The 15940-nt window shown below is 39.7% G+C and overlaps 1 protein-coding gene across 35 annotated transcripts in view; it reads right to left on the reverse strand.

Annotated features, from left to right (window-relative positions):
• Positions 1-15940, reverse strand: part of DOCK3 (dedicator of cytokinesis 3) — a 523288-nt gene that overhangs the window by 168819 nt on the left and 338529 nt on the right. For 30 of the 35 annotated variants that reach the window (XM_072720925.1, XM_072720927.1, XM_072720912.1 and 27 more), the window contains 2 exons: positions 15699-15740; positions 14923-15077 (listed from right to left, as the gene is read on the reverse strand). In XM_072720925.1, the coding sequence (XP_072577026.1) occupies positions 14923-15077; positions 15699-15740 (197 nt within the window). Of the gene's footprint in view, positions 1-14922; positions 15078-15698; positions 15741-15940 lie in introns of those variants that run through there. The other 5 variants (XM_072720928.1, XM_072720921.1, XM_072720923.1 and 2 more) reach the window with 1 other exon arrangement.

The raw sequence follows: 15940 nt of genomic DNA on the forward strand, positions 1-15940 counted from the left end.
TTGTGCCTTTATGTCTTTCATCAGTAATGAAAATTTTCACTCTTTTCTATTGTTCTGTGATTCTAGTTAGTGTTTATTATACTCTCATTCTATTCTCCATGTCCCATAATACTTCTTTCATTTTTCATCTCCTTATGTGTCTTTGCTACATTCTAGATAGTTACACTCATTTAGTCAACAAATATTTATTGAGCACTTAATAGGTGGCAAGCACTGGTTTAGGCACTTGGGTACCTCAGTAAACAAAATAAAAACATCATTGCCCAGGAGGAGCTTTTATTTAAAAAGGTAAAATGAAGAAACAGTTAAGTGATAAACATGATAAATGACTAACCTATGTAGAATATAGGAAGTGATAAATGCCATTTAAAAAAGAAGGGAGTAAGGTTAGTTCCTCCTATTTTTTTCTTCAGGAGGAAAGATAATTTTATTTTTCTGTAATAAGATCACTGGTTATCTTAGAAAATTCTGTTTCAGGGCATGAATAATGTTTGTCATACTGGTTATGTGATACATATAACATTTGAGCTAGTAACTCTTAAATTGCTATCAGGTGGGGGAGGGGCAAGATGGCGGAGGAGTAGGGTCTCCAGGTCACTTGTCCTCAACAAATTACCTAGAAAACCATCCAATCATCCTGAAAATCTACGAATTCGGCCTGAGATTTAAAGAGAGACCAGCTGGAACGCTACAGTGAGAAGAGTTCGCGCTTCTATCAAGGTAGGAAGACGGGGAAAAAGAAATAAAGACACAAAAGGCCTCCAAGGGGGAGGGGCCCCGCGAGGAGCCGGGCTGAGGCCAGGGTGAGTGTCCCCAGGGCAGGAGAGCCCCGTCCCGGAGGAGCAGGAGCTGCACCGACCTTCCCCGCGGAAAGGCCTCCCGGGGAATTGGAGCAGGATCCCCAGAAAGGCGGGGATGCCCTCGGGCTCCCGGGGACAGTAACAGAAGAACTGCGCCCCGGAGAGTGCACCGAGCTCCCTAAGGGCTGCAGCGCTCGGCGGGACCCGGAGCAGCTCGGAGGGGCTCGGGCGGCGGCTCCGCGGAGGGGGCTGCGCGGCTCCGGGAACAGCTCGGAGGGGCTCGGGCGGCGGCTCCGCGGAGGGGGCTACGGGGCGGGAGCGCGAATCCAACAGCGCAGGCCCCGGAGCATAGGGCGCCGGGACACAGCCCAAGATCCGGCCTCCCCCGGGACAGGCAGAGGCCGGGAGGGCCCAGGACAGCAAGGACGCTCCTGCCTGGAACTGAGCAGATCAGCGGCCCCGCCCGGGAGCCCCCAGGCCCTGCAGCCGGAGAGACCCGGAGCTACTGCGGGAGCTGACCCCAGGGTCCCAGAGCTGCCCCCGCCACTGTGGCTTCCTCCTGGGGCCTCACGGGGTGAACAACCCCCACTGAGCCCTGCACCAGGCAGGGGCAGAGCAGCTCCCCCAAGTGCTAACACCTGAGAGTCAGCACAGCAGGCCCCTCCCCCAGAAGACCAGCGAGACGGACCAGTTCCAAGGGAAGTCAAGGGACTTAAAGTACACAGAATCGGAAGATACTCCCCGTGGTTTTTGCTTTTGGTTTTTTTTGTTTTTGTTTTTGGTATTTTTTTGTGTTTTTTTTTTATTTGTTTGTTTTGTTTTGTGCTTTTTTTTTTTTCTTTCTTTCTTCTTGATTTCTGATTGCTTACCCCGCCCCACCCCCCCTTTTTTTTCTTTTATCTCCTTTCTTTCTTTTTCTTTCTTTTTCTTCTCTTTCCCCCCCCCTTTTTTTTCCTCTTTCTCTTTTTTCTTTTTCTCTTTTCTTTCCTTCTCTCTCTTTTTCTCCTTTTCCCAATACAACTTGTTTTTGGCCACTCTGCACTGAGCAAAATGACTAGAAGGAAAACCTCACCTCAAAAAAAAGAATCAGAAACAGCCCACTCTCCCACAGAGTTACAAAATATGGATTACAATTCAATGTCAGAAAGCCAATTCAGAAGCACTATTTTACAGCTACTGGTGGCTCTAGAAAAAACCATAAAGGACTCAAGAGACTTCATGACTGCAGAATTTAGATCCAATCAGACAGAAATTAAAAATCAATTAAATGAGATACAATCCAAGCTAGAAGTCCTAACGACGAGGGTTAACGAGGTGGAAGAACGAGTGAGTGACATAGAAGACAAGTTGATGGCAAAGAGGGAAACTGAGGAAAAAAGAGACAAGCAATTAAAAGACCATGAGGATAGATTAAGGGAAGTAAATGACAGCCTGAGGAAGAAAAACCTACGTTTAATTGGGGTTCCTGAGGGCGCCGAAAGGGACAGAGGGCCAGAATATGTATTTGAACAAATCATAGCTGAAAACTTTCCGAATCTGGGAAGGGAAACAGGCATTCAGATCCAGGAAATAGAGAGATCCCCCCCTAAAATCAACAAAAACCGTTCAACACCTCGACATTTAATAGTGAAGCTTGCAAATTCCAAAGATAAGGAGAAAATCCTTAAAGCAGCAAGAGAAAAAAAGTCCCTGACTTTTATGGGGAGGAATATTAGGGTAACAGCAGACCTCTCCACAGAGACCTGGCAGGCCAGAAAGGGCTGGCAGGATATATTCAGGGTCCTAAATGAAAAGAACATGCAACCAAGGATACTTTATCCAGCAAGGCTTTCATTCAAAATGGAAGGAGAGATAAAGAGCTTCCAAGACAGACAGCAACTGAAAGAATATGTAACCTCCAAACCAGCTCTGCAAGAAATTTTAAGGGGGACTCTTAAAATTCCCCTTTAAGAAGAAGTTCAGTGGAACAATCCACAAAAACAAGGACTGAATAGATATGATGACACTAAACTCATATCTATCAGTAGTAACTCTGAACGTGAACGGGCTTAATGACCCCAAAAGGCGCAGGGTTTCAGACTGGATAAAAAAGCAGGACCCATCTATTTGCTGTCTACAAGAGACTCATTTTAGACAGAAGGACACCTACAACCTGAAAATAAGAGGTTGGAGAACCATTTACCATTCAAATGGTCCTCAAAAGAAAGCAGGGGTTGCCATCCTTATATCAGATAAATTAAAATTTACCCCAAAGACTATAGTGAGAGATGAAGAGGGACACTATCTCATACTCAAAGGATCTATCCAACAAGAGGACTTAACAATCCTCAATATATATGCCCCGAATGTGGGAGCTGCCAAATATTTAAACCAATTAATAACCAAACTGAAGAAATACCTTGATAATAATACACTTATACTTGGTGACTTCAATCTAGCTCTTTCTACCCTGGATAGGTCTTCTAAGCACAACATCTCCAAAGAAACGAAAGCTTTAAATGATACACTGGACCAGATGGATTTCACAGATATCTACAGAACTTTACATCCAAGCTCAACTGAATACACATTCTTCTCAAGTGCACATGGAACTTTCTCCAGAATAGACCACATACTGGGTCACAAATCGGGTCTGAACCGATACCAAAAGATCGGGATAGTCCCCTGTATATTCTCAGACCATAATGCCTTGAAATTAGAACTTAATCACGACAAGAAGTTTGGAAGGACCACAAACACGTGGAGGTTAAGGACCATCCTGCTAAAAGATGAAAAGGTCAACCAGGAAATTAAGGAAGAATTAAAAAGATTCATGGAAACTAATGAGAATGAAGATACAACCGTTCAAAATCTTTGGGATACAGCAAAAGCAGTCCTGAGGGGGAAATACATTGCAATACAAGCATCCATTCAAAAACTGGAAAGATCTCAAATTCAAAAGCTCACCTTACACATAAAGGAACTAGAGAAAAAGCAACAAATGGACCCCACCCCCAGCAGAAGAAGACAGTTAATTAAAATTCGAGCAGAACTCAATGATATCGAGACCAAAAGAACTGTGGAACAGATCAACAGAACCAGGAGTTGGTTCTTTGAAAGAATTAATAAGATAGATAAACCATTAGCCAACCTTATTAAAAAGAAGAGAGAGAAGACTCAAATTAATAAAATCATGAATGAGAAAGGAGAGATCACTACCAACACCAAGGAAATACAAACGATTCTAAAAACATATTATGAACAGCTGTATGCCAATAAATTAGGAAATCTAGAAGAAATGGATGCATTCCTGGAAAGCCACAAACTACCAAAACTGGAGCAGGAAGAAATAGAAAACCTGAACAGGCCAATAACCAGGGAGGAAATTGAAGCAGTCATCAAAAACCTCCCGAGACACAAGACTCCAGGGCCAGATGGCTTCCCAGGGGAATTCTATCAAACGTTTAAAGAAGAAATCATACCTATTCTACTAAAGCTGTTTGGAAAGATAGAAAGAGATGGAGTACTTCCAAATTCGTTCTACGAGGCCAGCATCACCTTAATTCCGAAACCAGACAAAGACCCCACCAAAAAGGAGAATTACAGACCAATATCCCTGATGAACATGGATGCAAAAATTCTCAACAAGATACTAGCCAATAGGATCCAACAACACATTAAGAAAATTATTCACCATGACCAAGTAGGATTTATCCCTGGGACACAAGGCTGGTTCAACACTCGTAAAACCATCAATGTGATTCATCATATCAGCAAGAGAAAAACCAAGAACCATATGATCCTCTCATTAGATGCAGAGAAAGCATTTGACAAAATACAGCATCCATTCCTGATCAAAACCCTTCAGAGTGTTGGGATAGAGGGAACTTTCCTCGACATCTTAAAAGCCATCTACAAAAAGCCCACAGCAAATATCATTCTCAATGGGGAAGCACTGGGAGCCTTTCCCCTAAGATCAGGAACCAGACAGGGATGTCCACTCTCACCACTGCTGTTCAACATAGTGCTGGAAGTCCTCGCCTCAGCAATCAGACAACAAAAAGACATTAAAGGCATTCAAATTGGCAAAGAAGAAGTCAAACTCTCCCTCTTCGCCGATGACATGATACTCTACATAGAAAACCCAAAAGCCTCCACCCCAAGATTGCTAGAACTCATACAGCAATTTGGTAGCGTGGCAGGATACAAAATCAATGCCCAGAAATCAATGGCATTTCTATACACTAACAATGAGACTGAAGAAAGAGAAATTAAGGACTCAATCCCATTTACAATTGCACCCAAAAGCATAAGATACCTAGGAATAAACCTAACCAAAGAGGTAAAAGATCTATACCCTAAAAACTATAGAACACTTCTGAAAGAAATTGAGGAAGACACAAAGAGATGGAAAAATATTCCATGCTCATGGATTGGCAGAATTAATATTGTGAAAATGTCAATGTTACCCAGGGCAATTTACACGTTTAATGCAATCCCTATCAAAATACCATGGACTTTCTTCAGAGAGTTAGAACAAATTATTTTAAGATTTGTGTGGAATCAGAAAAGACCCCGTATAGCCAGGGGAATTTTAAAAAAGAAAACCATAGCTGGGGGCATCACAATGCCAGATTTCAGGTTGTACTACAAAGCTGTGGTCATCAAGACAGTGTGGTACTGGCACAAAAACAGACACATAGATCAATGGAACAGAATAGAGAACCCAGAAATGGACCCTGAAATGTATGGTCATCTAATATTCGATAAAGGAGGAAAGACTATCCATTGGAAGAAAGACAGTCTCTTCAATAAATGGTGCTGGGAAAATTGGACATCCACATGCAGAAGAATGAAACTGGACCACTCTCTTTCACCATACACAAAGATAAACTCAAAATGGATGAGAGATCTAAATGTGAGACAAGAGTCCATCAAAATCCTAGAGGAGAACACAGGCAACACCCTTTTTGAACTTGGCCACAGTAATTTCTTGCAAGATACATCCAAAAAGGCAAAAGAAACAAAAGCAAAAATGAACTATTGGGACTTCATCAAGATAAGAAGCTTTTGCACAGCAAAGGATACAGTCAACAAAACTAAAAGACAACCTACAGAATGGGAGAAGATATTTGCAAATGACGTATCAGATAAAGGGCTAGTTTCCAAAATCTATAAAGAACTTATTAAACTCAACACCAAAGAAACAAACAATCCAATCATGAAATGGGCAAAAGACATGAAGAGAAATCTCACAGAGGAAGACATGGACATGGCCAACAAGCACATGAGAAAATGCTCTGCATCACTTGCCATCAGGGAAATACAAATCAAAACCACAATGAGATACCACCTCACACCAGTGAGAATGGGGAAAATTAACAAGGCAGGAAACAACAAATGTTGGAGAGGATGCGGAGAAAAGGGAACCCTCTTACACTGTTGGTGGGAATGTGAACTGGTGCAGCCACTCTGGAAAACTGTGTGGAGGTTCCTCAAAGAGTTAAAAATAGACCTGCCCTACGACGCAGCAATTGCACTGTTGGGGATTTACCCCAAAGATTCAGATGCAATGAAACGTCGGGACACCTGCACCCCGATGTTTCTATCAGCAATGGCCACAATAGCCAAACTGTGGAAGGAGCCTCGGTGTCCATCGAAAGATGAATGGATAAAGAAGATGTGGTTTATGTATACAATGGAATATTACTCAGCAATTAGAAACGACAAATACCCACCATTTGCTTCAACGTGGATGGAACTGGAGGGTATTATGCTGAGTGAAATAAGTCAGTCGGAGAAGGACAAACAGTGTATGTTCTCATTCATTTGGGGAATATGAATAATAGTGAAAGGGAATATAAAGGAAGGGAGAAGAAATGTTGGGAAATATCAGGAAGGGAGACAGAACATAAAGACTCCTAACTCGGGGAAACGAACTAGGGGTGGTGGAGGGGGAGGAGGGCGGGTGTTGGAGGGGAATGGGTGACGGGCACTGAGGTGGACACTTGACGGGATGAGCACTGGGTGTTTTTCTGTATGTTGGTAAATTGAACACCAATAAAAATTAATTTAAAAAAAATTGTTATCAGGTGCAACATTTGCTAGGAAAATTCACATCGCCCCATATTTCTTTTTTTTTAAATCACTTTATTGAAGTATGATTGACATGAAAAGTTGTATATATTTCATGTATACACTGAATGAGTTTGTAGGTAAGTATATACCCATGAAACCAGCACCATAATCTATGCCAGGAACATATGCATCACCTTTAAAAGTTTCCTCCCACTCTAATTTTTATTACTATTTTTTATAGTGTGAGATAAAAATACAAGATATGATCTACTCTCTTAGCAAATTTTAAGAAACACAACACAGTACTGTCAACCATAAACACTATGCTGTACATAGAGCTCTAGGACTTACTGCATGTAACTGGAACTTTGTACCGAATACCTCTGCATTTTCCTTCTCCCCCTCAAGGATCTGACAATCATGATTTTACTCTCTGCCCCTATGGGTTTGACTATTTTAGATTCCTCATATAAGTGGTATCACATAATATTTGCGCTTCTATGTCTGGGTCATTTCACAAAACATATTGCCCTCCAAGTTCATCCACATTGTTACAAATGGGAGTATGTCTTTCTTTTTTTAAGGCTGAACAATATTCCACTGTATGTATATACCACATTTTCTAATGTGAGATTCTAATTTAAATTGTGTGTGTGTGTGTGTGTGTGTGTGTGTGTGTATGTAAAGATGGGATTGCTAGATCATAGGGTAATTCTATTTTCTATTTTGTGAGGAATCTCCACATTGTTTTCCACACTGGCTGTACCAATTTACATCACTAACGTGTACAAGGGTTCCCTTTTTTCCACACTCTTCCCAATACTTGTTACCTTTTGGTTTTTGATGATAGGTATTCTAATAGGTGTGAGGTGATATCTCACTGTGATTTTGATTTACATTTCCCTGTTGATTAGTCATGTTGAACATCTTTTCATAACCTGTTGCCTATGCATACGTATGTCTTCTTTGGAGAGGTGTCTACTCAGTTCCTTTGCCCATTTTTATTTATTTTTATTTTATTTATTTTTTTTCCTTTGCCCATTTTTAAAATGGGTTTTCTTTTCACTACTGAGCTGTAGGATTTCCTTATATATTTTGAGTATTAATGCTTTACCAGATACACGGTTTGAAAATATTTTTGCCAGTATCATAAAGCTGCTTTTTAATTTTTTTGTCTGTTTCTTCCTTTGCTGTGCAGAATAAAAATTTTAGTCAGATATAATCTCATTTGTCTATTTTTTGCAAAAAAGCTTGTGTTTTTGGTGTCATATGCAAAATATCATTGCCAAGGTCAAGGTCAATAAGCTGTTTCTCTGTGTTTTCTTATAGGAGTTTTAAGATTTAATGTCTTACGCATTAAGTCTTTAATCCACTTTGAGTTAATTTTGGGGAATGGTGTGAAAAATTTCATTCCTTTGCATATGGATATCCAGTTTTCCCAACACCATTTATTGAGGAAACTATCCTTTCCCACTGTGTATTTTTGGTACCCTTCTCAAAGATCAGTTGACTGTATATGTGTAAGTTTCTTTCTGGGATCTCTGATCTGTTCCATTAGTCATTATGTCTGTGTTTATGCCAGTACCATACAGTTTTGATTATTGTAGCTTTGTAATATATTTTGAATTCAAGTACTATGATGCTTCCAGTTGTATTCAGTTTCTTTTTCACTGGCATTTATTCTCCAACCTTAAATGAATTCCTAAATTATTTGGCAGTAGATTATTGTGCATGTTAGGTATACATAAAATGTTTTCTTAATGACTGAAATATTCTCTGTGTTTTGCCCTTTGCTCTTCTCACATGTTCTCACTTTTTCAGATAGCTTTGTTTCTGTATGCAGAAACTATTCCCATGAAAATTCTCATTTCTGTGACATCTTACCTGTATCCCAGATGCCCCCACCACATGACCTGTGGGTTATTTAGTTATCACTTCAAACTCAACAAAGCCCAAATTGAACTCATTTCCTTCACTCAGCTGGCTTCAATAATTATAGCACCACTCTCTGTCTCCAAAGTAAAACAAACCAAAACAAAAAAACCAACCCACTGAGTTATAGGTTTTAGAAATAGAAAAAGTGATTAAGAGGAATAACTAAGTTTATTGTTACATTTAGTAGAACTCATCGTTTCAGCAAATAATTATTGAGTACCTACCAAATGCCAATACTCTGTTAGGTTCAGGGGATTTGCTGGTGAATAAGATTAAAAAATCTGTTCTCATAGTGCTTACAGTCCAGTGATGGAAAACAGATAATAAAAAAGGTAAATATGTAAGCTATTTAGTATTCTAGATGGTGCTAAGAAGAAACCCATAAAACAAGGAAAAGACACTGAGAATATGCATGTGTATGTGGGAGATGGTGGTAATGATGATTTTTTTTAAGATTTTATTTATTTATTCATGAGAGACACACACAGAGAGAAAGAAGCAGAGACACAGGCAGAGGGAGAAGCAGGCTCCAAGCAGGGAGCCCAACGCAGGACTCGATCCCGGGTCTCCAGGATTGCGCCCTGGGCGGAAGGCGGCGCTAAATCGCTGGGCCACTGGGGCTGCCAGGTAATGATGATTTTTATTCTAAAATTTTATTTGAGAGAGAGAGAAAGTACAAGTGGGGGATGGTGCAGAGGGAGAGGGAGAAGCAGACTCCCTGCTGAGCAGGGAGCTTGATGTGGAGGTGGTGATCCCAGGACCCTGAGATCATGACCTGAGCTGAAGGCAAACGCTTAACTGACTGAGCCACCCAGGTATCCCTGATAGTTTCAATTCTAGATAGGGTGGCTAGGAAAAGCCTGAAAGGATGATATTTGAGTAAAAACCTAAGAAGGTGAGGATGCAAGCACCATGATGATATCTGGGAAATAGCAGATGCAAAGAAAGGCCCTAAAGTAGAAACATGTTATATTTCAGAGAATAGCAGAGGCCAGTATAAACTAGAGTGATCAAGGGGAACAATAGGAAGTCAGGCTATAGAGGTAACAAGGCTGGGCATGATGCCCTATCTTCTCTTATCTTACTACTAGTTTCCTTATCCTGGGGCTTTATCACTTCATGGCTGCAACAGCTTCTAACTTACCTGTTTTCTAATTTAACCTATATATTACCACTGTGATAATATCAACTCACCATTTTCAGCATGTCATTCATGTCATCCTCAAGGATTCATAAGGGTTATTCATAAGCTTACTGTCAATACAAACCTCTTCCTGTCTCTAATAACCTCTTCTAATTTCCTACATATATATTTTGGTGTCTTTGTTGTGTCTGACTCATGCTTTTGTCTTTGCTACTTTTTGTGCTTGAGTATCTTCTCTTCTTGAATTTACAATAAAATCCAAAATGCATTCATGGCAATAAGGTCCTGTATAATCTGATCATTGACTATCTCTTCAATCCCCTCTTTATATATTCTTTCCTTTTCTCATTTGCAACATTCTAGCAACACTGAATGCCATTCAGTTCTCTGAATAGTTTTTCCATGCATCAGGCCTTCTGTCGAGATCTCATTATCTACTCTTTCTGTTTACTCATACTTTAAGCCTTCAACATGGATGCCATAAGTGCCTCCTCTCACTACAATTCACATGAGGTTTCAGAGCACTCTGCATGATTTTCCTTCATAGCACCTATCACATTTTTTAAACTAATATACTTATTCATGTCATCATATGTTTAGTGATCTCTCTAGTAGAGAGAGGTGTTCTCTCTTATAAATCATGAGCTCTAGGAAGACAAGCAGGTATTTCTCTTGTTCACCTCAGTATCCCTAGGTTCTATCCTAATAGCTAGTAGATGATTAATAAATATCTGCTGAACAAATGAATTAGCACATTATCTAGATCCTGACCACTCTTAATTATACTACTTTCATTTTCTCCAAGAGCCTGGCTTCACAGCCTTTCAATGATCCTCTTCTTCTCTAACTTCTTTTTTAAAAAATTGTTCTTTGAATATGGAATTCAAAACCTTGGTGACAACTGATCTAGCTCACTATGACAGAAAAAGCCGTCTCTCTCAGTGTATATTACATGGTAAAGTTGACTGTATCTCTTTCCCACACTATAGTTTAATTCTAAATACAAAGCAAGGTCTAATATGTAATTGATTAGAAAAAAACCAACAACCAATGATTTACATAAGACTGCTCACTTTTTTTAGCCTAAAAAACTCAGTAAAAGCTTCTATCGAAAAAGATTGTATTTTTTGTTTTTTTCCTGACTGTTTATTGCGCTTAAAGTCTTGCTGCATCTCAGTAAGACATATATATGCCTTAATCTTACTTTTCCACTTAGCTTTGATACTTAAAATTGGGAAAATATATTGTCACACCTTCTAGAAATCCTGTAGTGCCCTGATCAGACCTCCTCAGGGTCAGGGACATTCCTTTTTAACCTCTAAATCCCAAACAATTATTACAGGGGCCCACAAACAAGAAATTCTTGCTAAAATATTCAACTAAATAAAAATTTCTCGATCAGTACTTATTTGACAGATGAATGATTATTCATTCATTCACTCAATAAATATTTATTTAATGCTCTAATATCCAAAGTCCTGTGCTTAGTACTGGGGCAGGGGGTTGGAGGGATAGTACAAAGACCACAAGAATGCTCCTATTCCGGTCGGGGAAATCTACATGCATGTGTGTAATTACAATTTCACATCTAATTATGGAATAAAGCTAGGTACAGGGTGTTAACATGTGCACAATGAAGTCCCAGGGCCTGACTATACTCATAAATATTGAGGAAGGTTTCATACAGCTGAATTTCAATGGACAGGAAATTACCAAGCCAACAAGGATAAAGAGGCATCAAAGAGCAAGGTATGTTTAAGGAAAGACAACTAAGTCACCAAGATGTAGGAAATAAGGTTAAAGAAATAGAATTATATCATGCTGGTCCTTTTATATCACATTAAGTAACAAGGGCTGTAGGTTAACTGAGAGCTGACAAGAAGTTTGCATTTTTAAAAGGTAAGTATGGTGGTGGCTGTGGACAATAACTCAGGGTAGTCAGTAGATTCAGGGAATCTGTATTTGGTAGAAACGTGAAGGATCTGGGATGACAACAGGGATGGAGTAGGGGGAGTGATCTTATTGATATTCAGGAGACAGAAGTTGCTAAGATATAGCGATTAATTGAGAAGGGAAGGAGACAGGAACCTAAGAGGATGCCAAAGTTTCTGACATGGATCTCTGAGCAAATGATAATGCCTTTCACTTGATTTAAGGAGCACAAAAGGAAATATATGTGTGAGGAAAGAAAATGAATTAAGTTTAGGTATCCTGAGGTAGAAATATCTGAGGGACATCCAAGGACAGATGTCTGGTAGGAAAAAGGAAATGAAACTCTGAAGCTCAGGGGAGAGGTCTTAATCGGAGATTTAGATTTCAAGGCTAAATATTTATGATTTTGTACACAATGATAAAATGTCACAAAAACAGTTACAGCTACTAAGGCCCTACCAGCTGCTGTTTCCTCCTTCCTGCAGATCTTTTTAATACTCATCAGTCAATATCTATCAGGATGTGCTATGCAGGTTTGCAGTTTGTCATTTATGGGAGCCTCTCTAGGTTTGCCTGTAAGATCAGCAATGAGACTCAGTGTGTAGGAACATCTGGTCCTCTCTTTAGCCAGCTCCCCCTGCTCACGTATATTTTTAGGCACAGAGGTGAGAGTGTCCAGCCAATACCAAATACTAGACTAGCACTGTTTGATTGATAATCTGATTGCTTTGTATCAACACTCTGTGCACCTAATGTAATATATCCCTAACCTTGCATGATTTCTAATAACTGCTTCTAGGAATTAATATATGCCTAATCATTATGATAGCAAACTTAGCTGGTATCATCAGCTCAATGAACTAAAATTTTTGAGGGCTTATACAACTATACAAATGCTAATGGAAAGAAGAAGGAACACTTACCAATAAAACCTAGATCTAAAATTCTGCAAAAAATAAAATTCTGCTTATTAGTTCACTCTTAAAACTAAAAGTAAATGGTTATTTTCAACTAAGGTTATTTTCAACCTTGCACGATTTCTAATAACTGCTTCTAGGAATTAATATATGCCTAATCATTATGATAGCAAACTTAGCTGGTATCATCAGCTCAATGAACTAAAATTTTTGAGGGCTTATACAACTATACAAATGCTAATGGAAAGAAGAAGGAACACTTACCAATAAAACCTAGATCTAAAAATTCTGCAAAAAAATAAAATAAAATAAAATAAAATTCTGCTTATTAGTTCACTCTTAAAACTAAAAGTAAATGGTTATTTTCAACTAAATGGTTATTTTACAGGTTTATTATATGAATGGAAAGGTGGTATAGTTCTCTAATAATAGGGATTTTTAAATGAGCAAAACATTTCTAGCAACTCTACAAAAGATTTTTTTTACTTTCTTCTTTTAAAATGTCTTATTGTTTCTTGAGGCTCAATTATAAAATAATAAGTGATGCACTTATGATCCTGCATGGATTATAAACCAGAGCAGGGGTGTCTCTGCTGGGTGTGGATCTTCTCTGTGCAGTAAGCCCAATAAAGCATGTATTGGGCATGTACTGGGATCATGGAAAGAGAAGACACTAGCACTCAAGGATGATAAAGTAGGGTACTCTGGTTTTCAAACTGCAATCCAAGGGCTTTCAGTGGTTACACACAGCACTGAGTGGGGGAAAGGGCATAGCGAGATTCCTATTATTTACCTTTTCCCTCCATTAGTAAAGTAGTTCTATTTCATTTATTGAGCTTTCTCATATAACTTAGCTTGAAAAGAATTCTTCCACATACAAAAATAAGTAATAAAGTTTACAAATCTGGCCTACTAGAAATACAGAGGCAGCAAGAATCTGCATCCATTTAGCCCTGGCCTGAAGTCTACTTGCCTGTGGCCAGCAGCTGTAGCTACTATTGCTGCCACAATTACCTTCTACCACAGCTTTCCTAGACACACATAATGGGAGACACCGGTGACAAGAAAACCCACATGCTCCCATCAATGAACGCATCATTTTATCTCTATACCAAAATGAAGCACGGTTCTTTAATTTTCAGGGCAAGGTGTGTCAAGGTACTGTGGAACATGCTAATTAATTGCTTTTTATGGGTACTGTTATAACTTCCATTCTTAATTTTCCTATATATAACATACATTTGGAAAAATAGAACACCTGTTTTCAAGTTTTATGTAAAAAAGCAAAATAAAAGACCCATAAAGCACTCTGAATGCAGGAAGTTTCCAAGCAATATAGAAGTATCCCCAAATTTATTTTCTCTCTGCCCCACCTGGAAGACAACCAGAGAAGTGTTTGGACTCCCTAAAATTGGCTACAATGATCATATCACCCCATCAAAGCCTTGCTGGCCTGTAATGAAAGCGGAGCCTAGAGTGTCTCCTTGACTCCTCTCCACCTTTCAAGAAGAAAGCGCTGCTGCAGTTGCTCATGTTTAAGTGCTTCACTGCTCTGCCAAGATACATGGTCTACTGAGTATCAGCCCCATTCTGTGGCCTCATTTCCAATCCAAGGAGAAGAGGAATGATGGAGTCAGACCGACTTTCCTGTCTGTCCAGAAGATGCTCTCCCCTTGGCAGGGCTGGAATGGCATTGAGGGCTGAGGCTGCTCTCAGACAGGAAGATACCATTAGCCTATTCCCCTGTGAACCCTCTCTTCCACATGTAGTAAGGCAGGGGCCAAGGCTTCCTGCATTCTAGAGCTGGGCCTCTGCTGAATTTGCTTCATTCTGTGTTTCTCCTATGCGTTTCCTCTGGCACTGAATAAATGCATCCTTTTCTCTCCCTGAGGTGGTGACAGCCAAGACTGAGATTTGAATTTCCATGTGGAAATAGGCATAGGATAAAAAAGAGGCCACACACGACTTCAAGGTACACTGGGATTTGAGGCAAAACTCCCAGCTAAGTAAGAGGTTACTTTATCTTGTTTTTCCTTCTCTGTGCATCTATCTTCTCTGAAGGCCAGAAATGCTTATGACCCAGGCAATACCATCCTTATACAGTCTCAATCTCACCACAACTTCTACTAACTTTTACCTGATCTGCTTGCCTTCTCTCATATCATATAAGGAAAAGAAGACATCGGTGTCTTCCCCAATGGTATTGTAGGTGAAACTCTTCAGGCTGAGGAAGAAGTGGTGTGGCACTGGCATCCGACAGGCTTCCCCATGACGTGGGCGCATTGTATCTACCTAATGAGGAAGGCAAAAAACAGTGATTCCTACTTTAGTTATTCACTATATTGACCACAAATAAAATGAAACCTAAATGACTCTCTTCATACTACAAAAGGGGATCACTGAAGAGAGACAGAGGTGTCTTCTGCTAGTAGGGGAGGGCTGCATCAATATGCTTGTTTTGAGATGAGCAAATATGCAGCTGGGAGAAGTAAACTGAGTGAAGGAGCTATGGGAACAGCAATTCCAACTTATGAGTGAATTATATATCTTCACCAGGTCACACACTTCTAAATCCTCCAAGTTATTCCTTGGAGATGCTGTCACCCTGATGATGTACTTGATTTACATTGTTAGATGGTAATAGATACCATTCTAAATGACATTCTACTTTCTTCCAGATGGATTCATTTTAGTCTCCCAGTCCACATTATTTCAATTTGTGCTTATGTAAATTTTCACAGAGGAATGAGTGGAATGGCCAAATCTGCTTGGAGGTCAGGGCTATTTAGACGAAAGGAATCACATGAACAAGATGTCAGTGATGTCTATCCTTGCCTGATGCACTCCCACACTGTGATCTCTTAAAATGAAGTGCTGAGGCAAAAGACTGGGAGATCTAGTTAAGCTGCTTACCTGGGATGTGCTTTGCTGGACACTCTGTCGGCTAGATAAGTGCTGTAGAAAGAAAGAAAGAAAGAAAGAAAGAAAGAAAGAAAGAAAGAAAGAAAGAAAGAAAGAAAGGAAGAAAGAAAAGAAAAATTCACTCAACTGGGAAGGAAACTAACTTTTATTAAGCATCCTCTACATGCTAGGCATTCTGGAGTCTTTTACATATATGTTCTCATTTAATTCTGAAAACCTTTTTAGAACAATGT

This window comes from Vulpes vulpes, chromosome 9 (assembly GCF_048418805.1).
Source record: "Vulpes vulpes isolate BD-2025 chromosome 9, VulVul3, whole genome shotgun sequence".
Taxonomy (NCBI): domain Eukaryota; kingdom Metazoa; phylum Chordata; class Mammalia; order Carnivora; family Canidae; genus Vulpes; species Vulpes vulpes.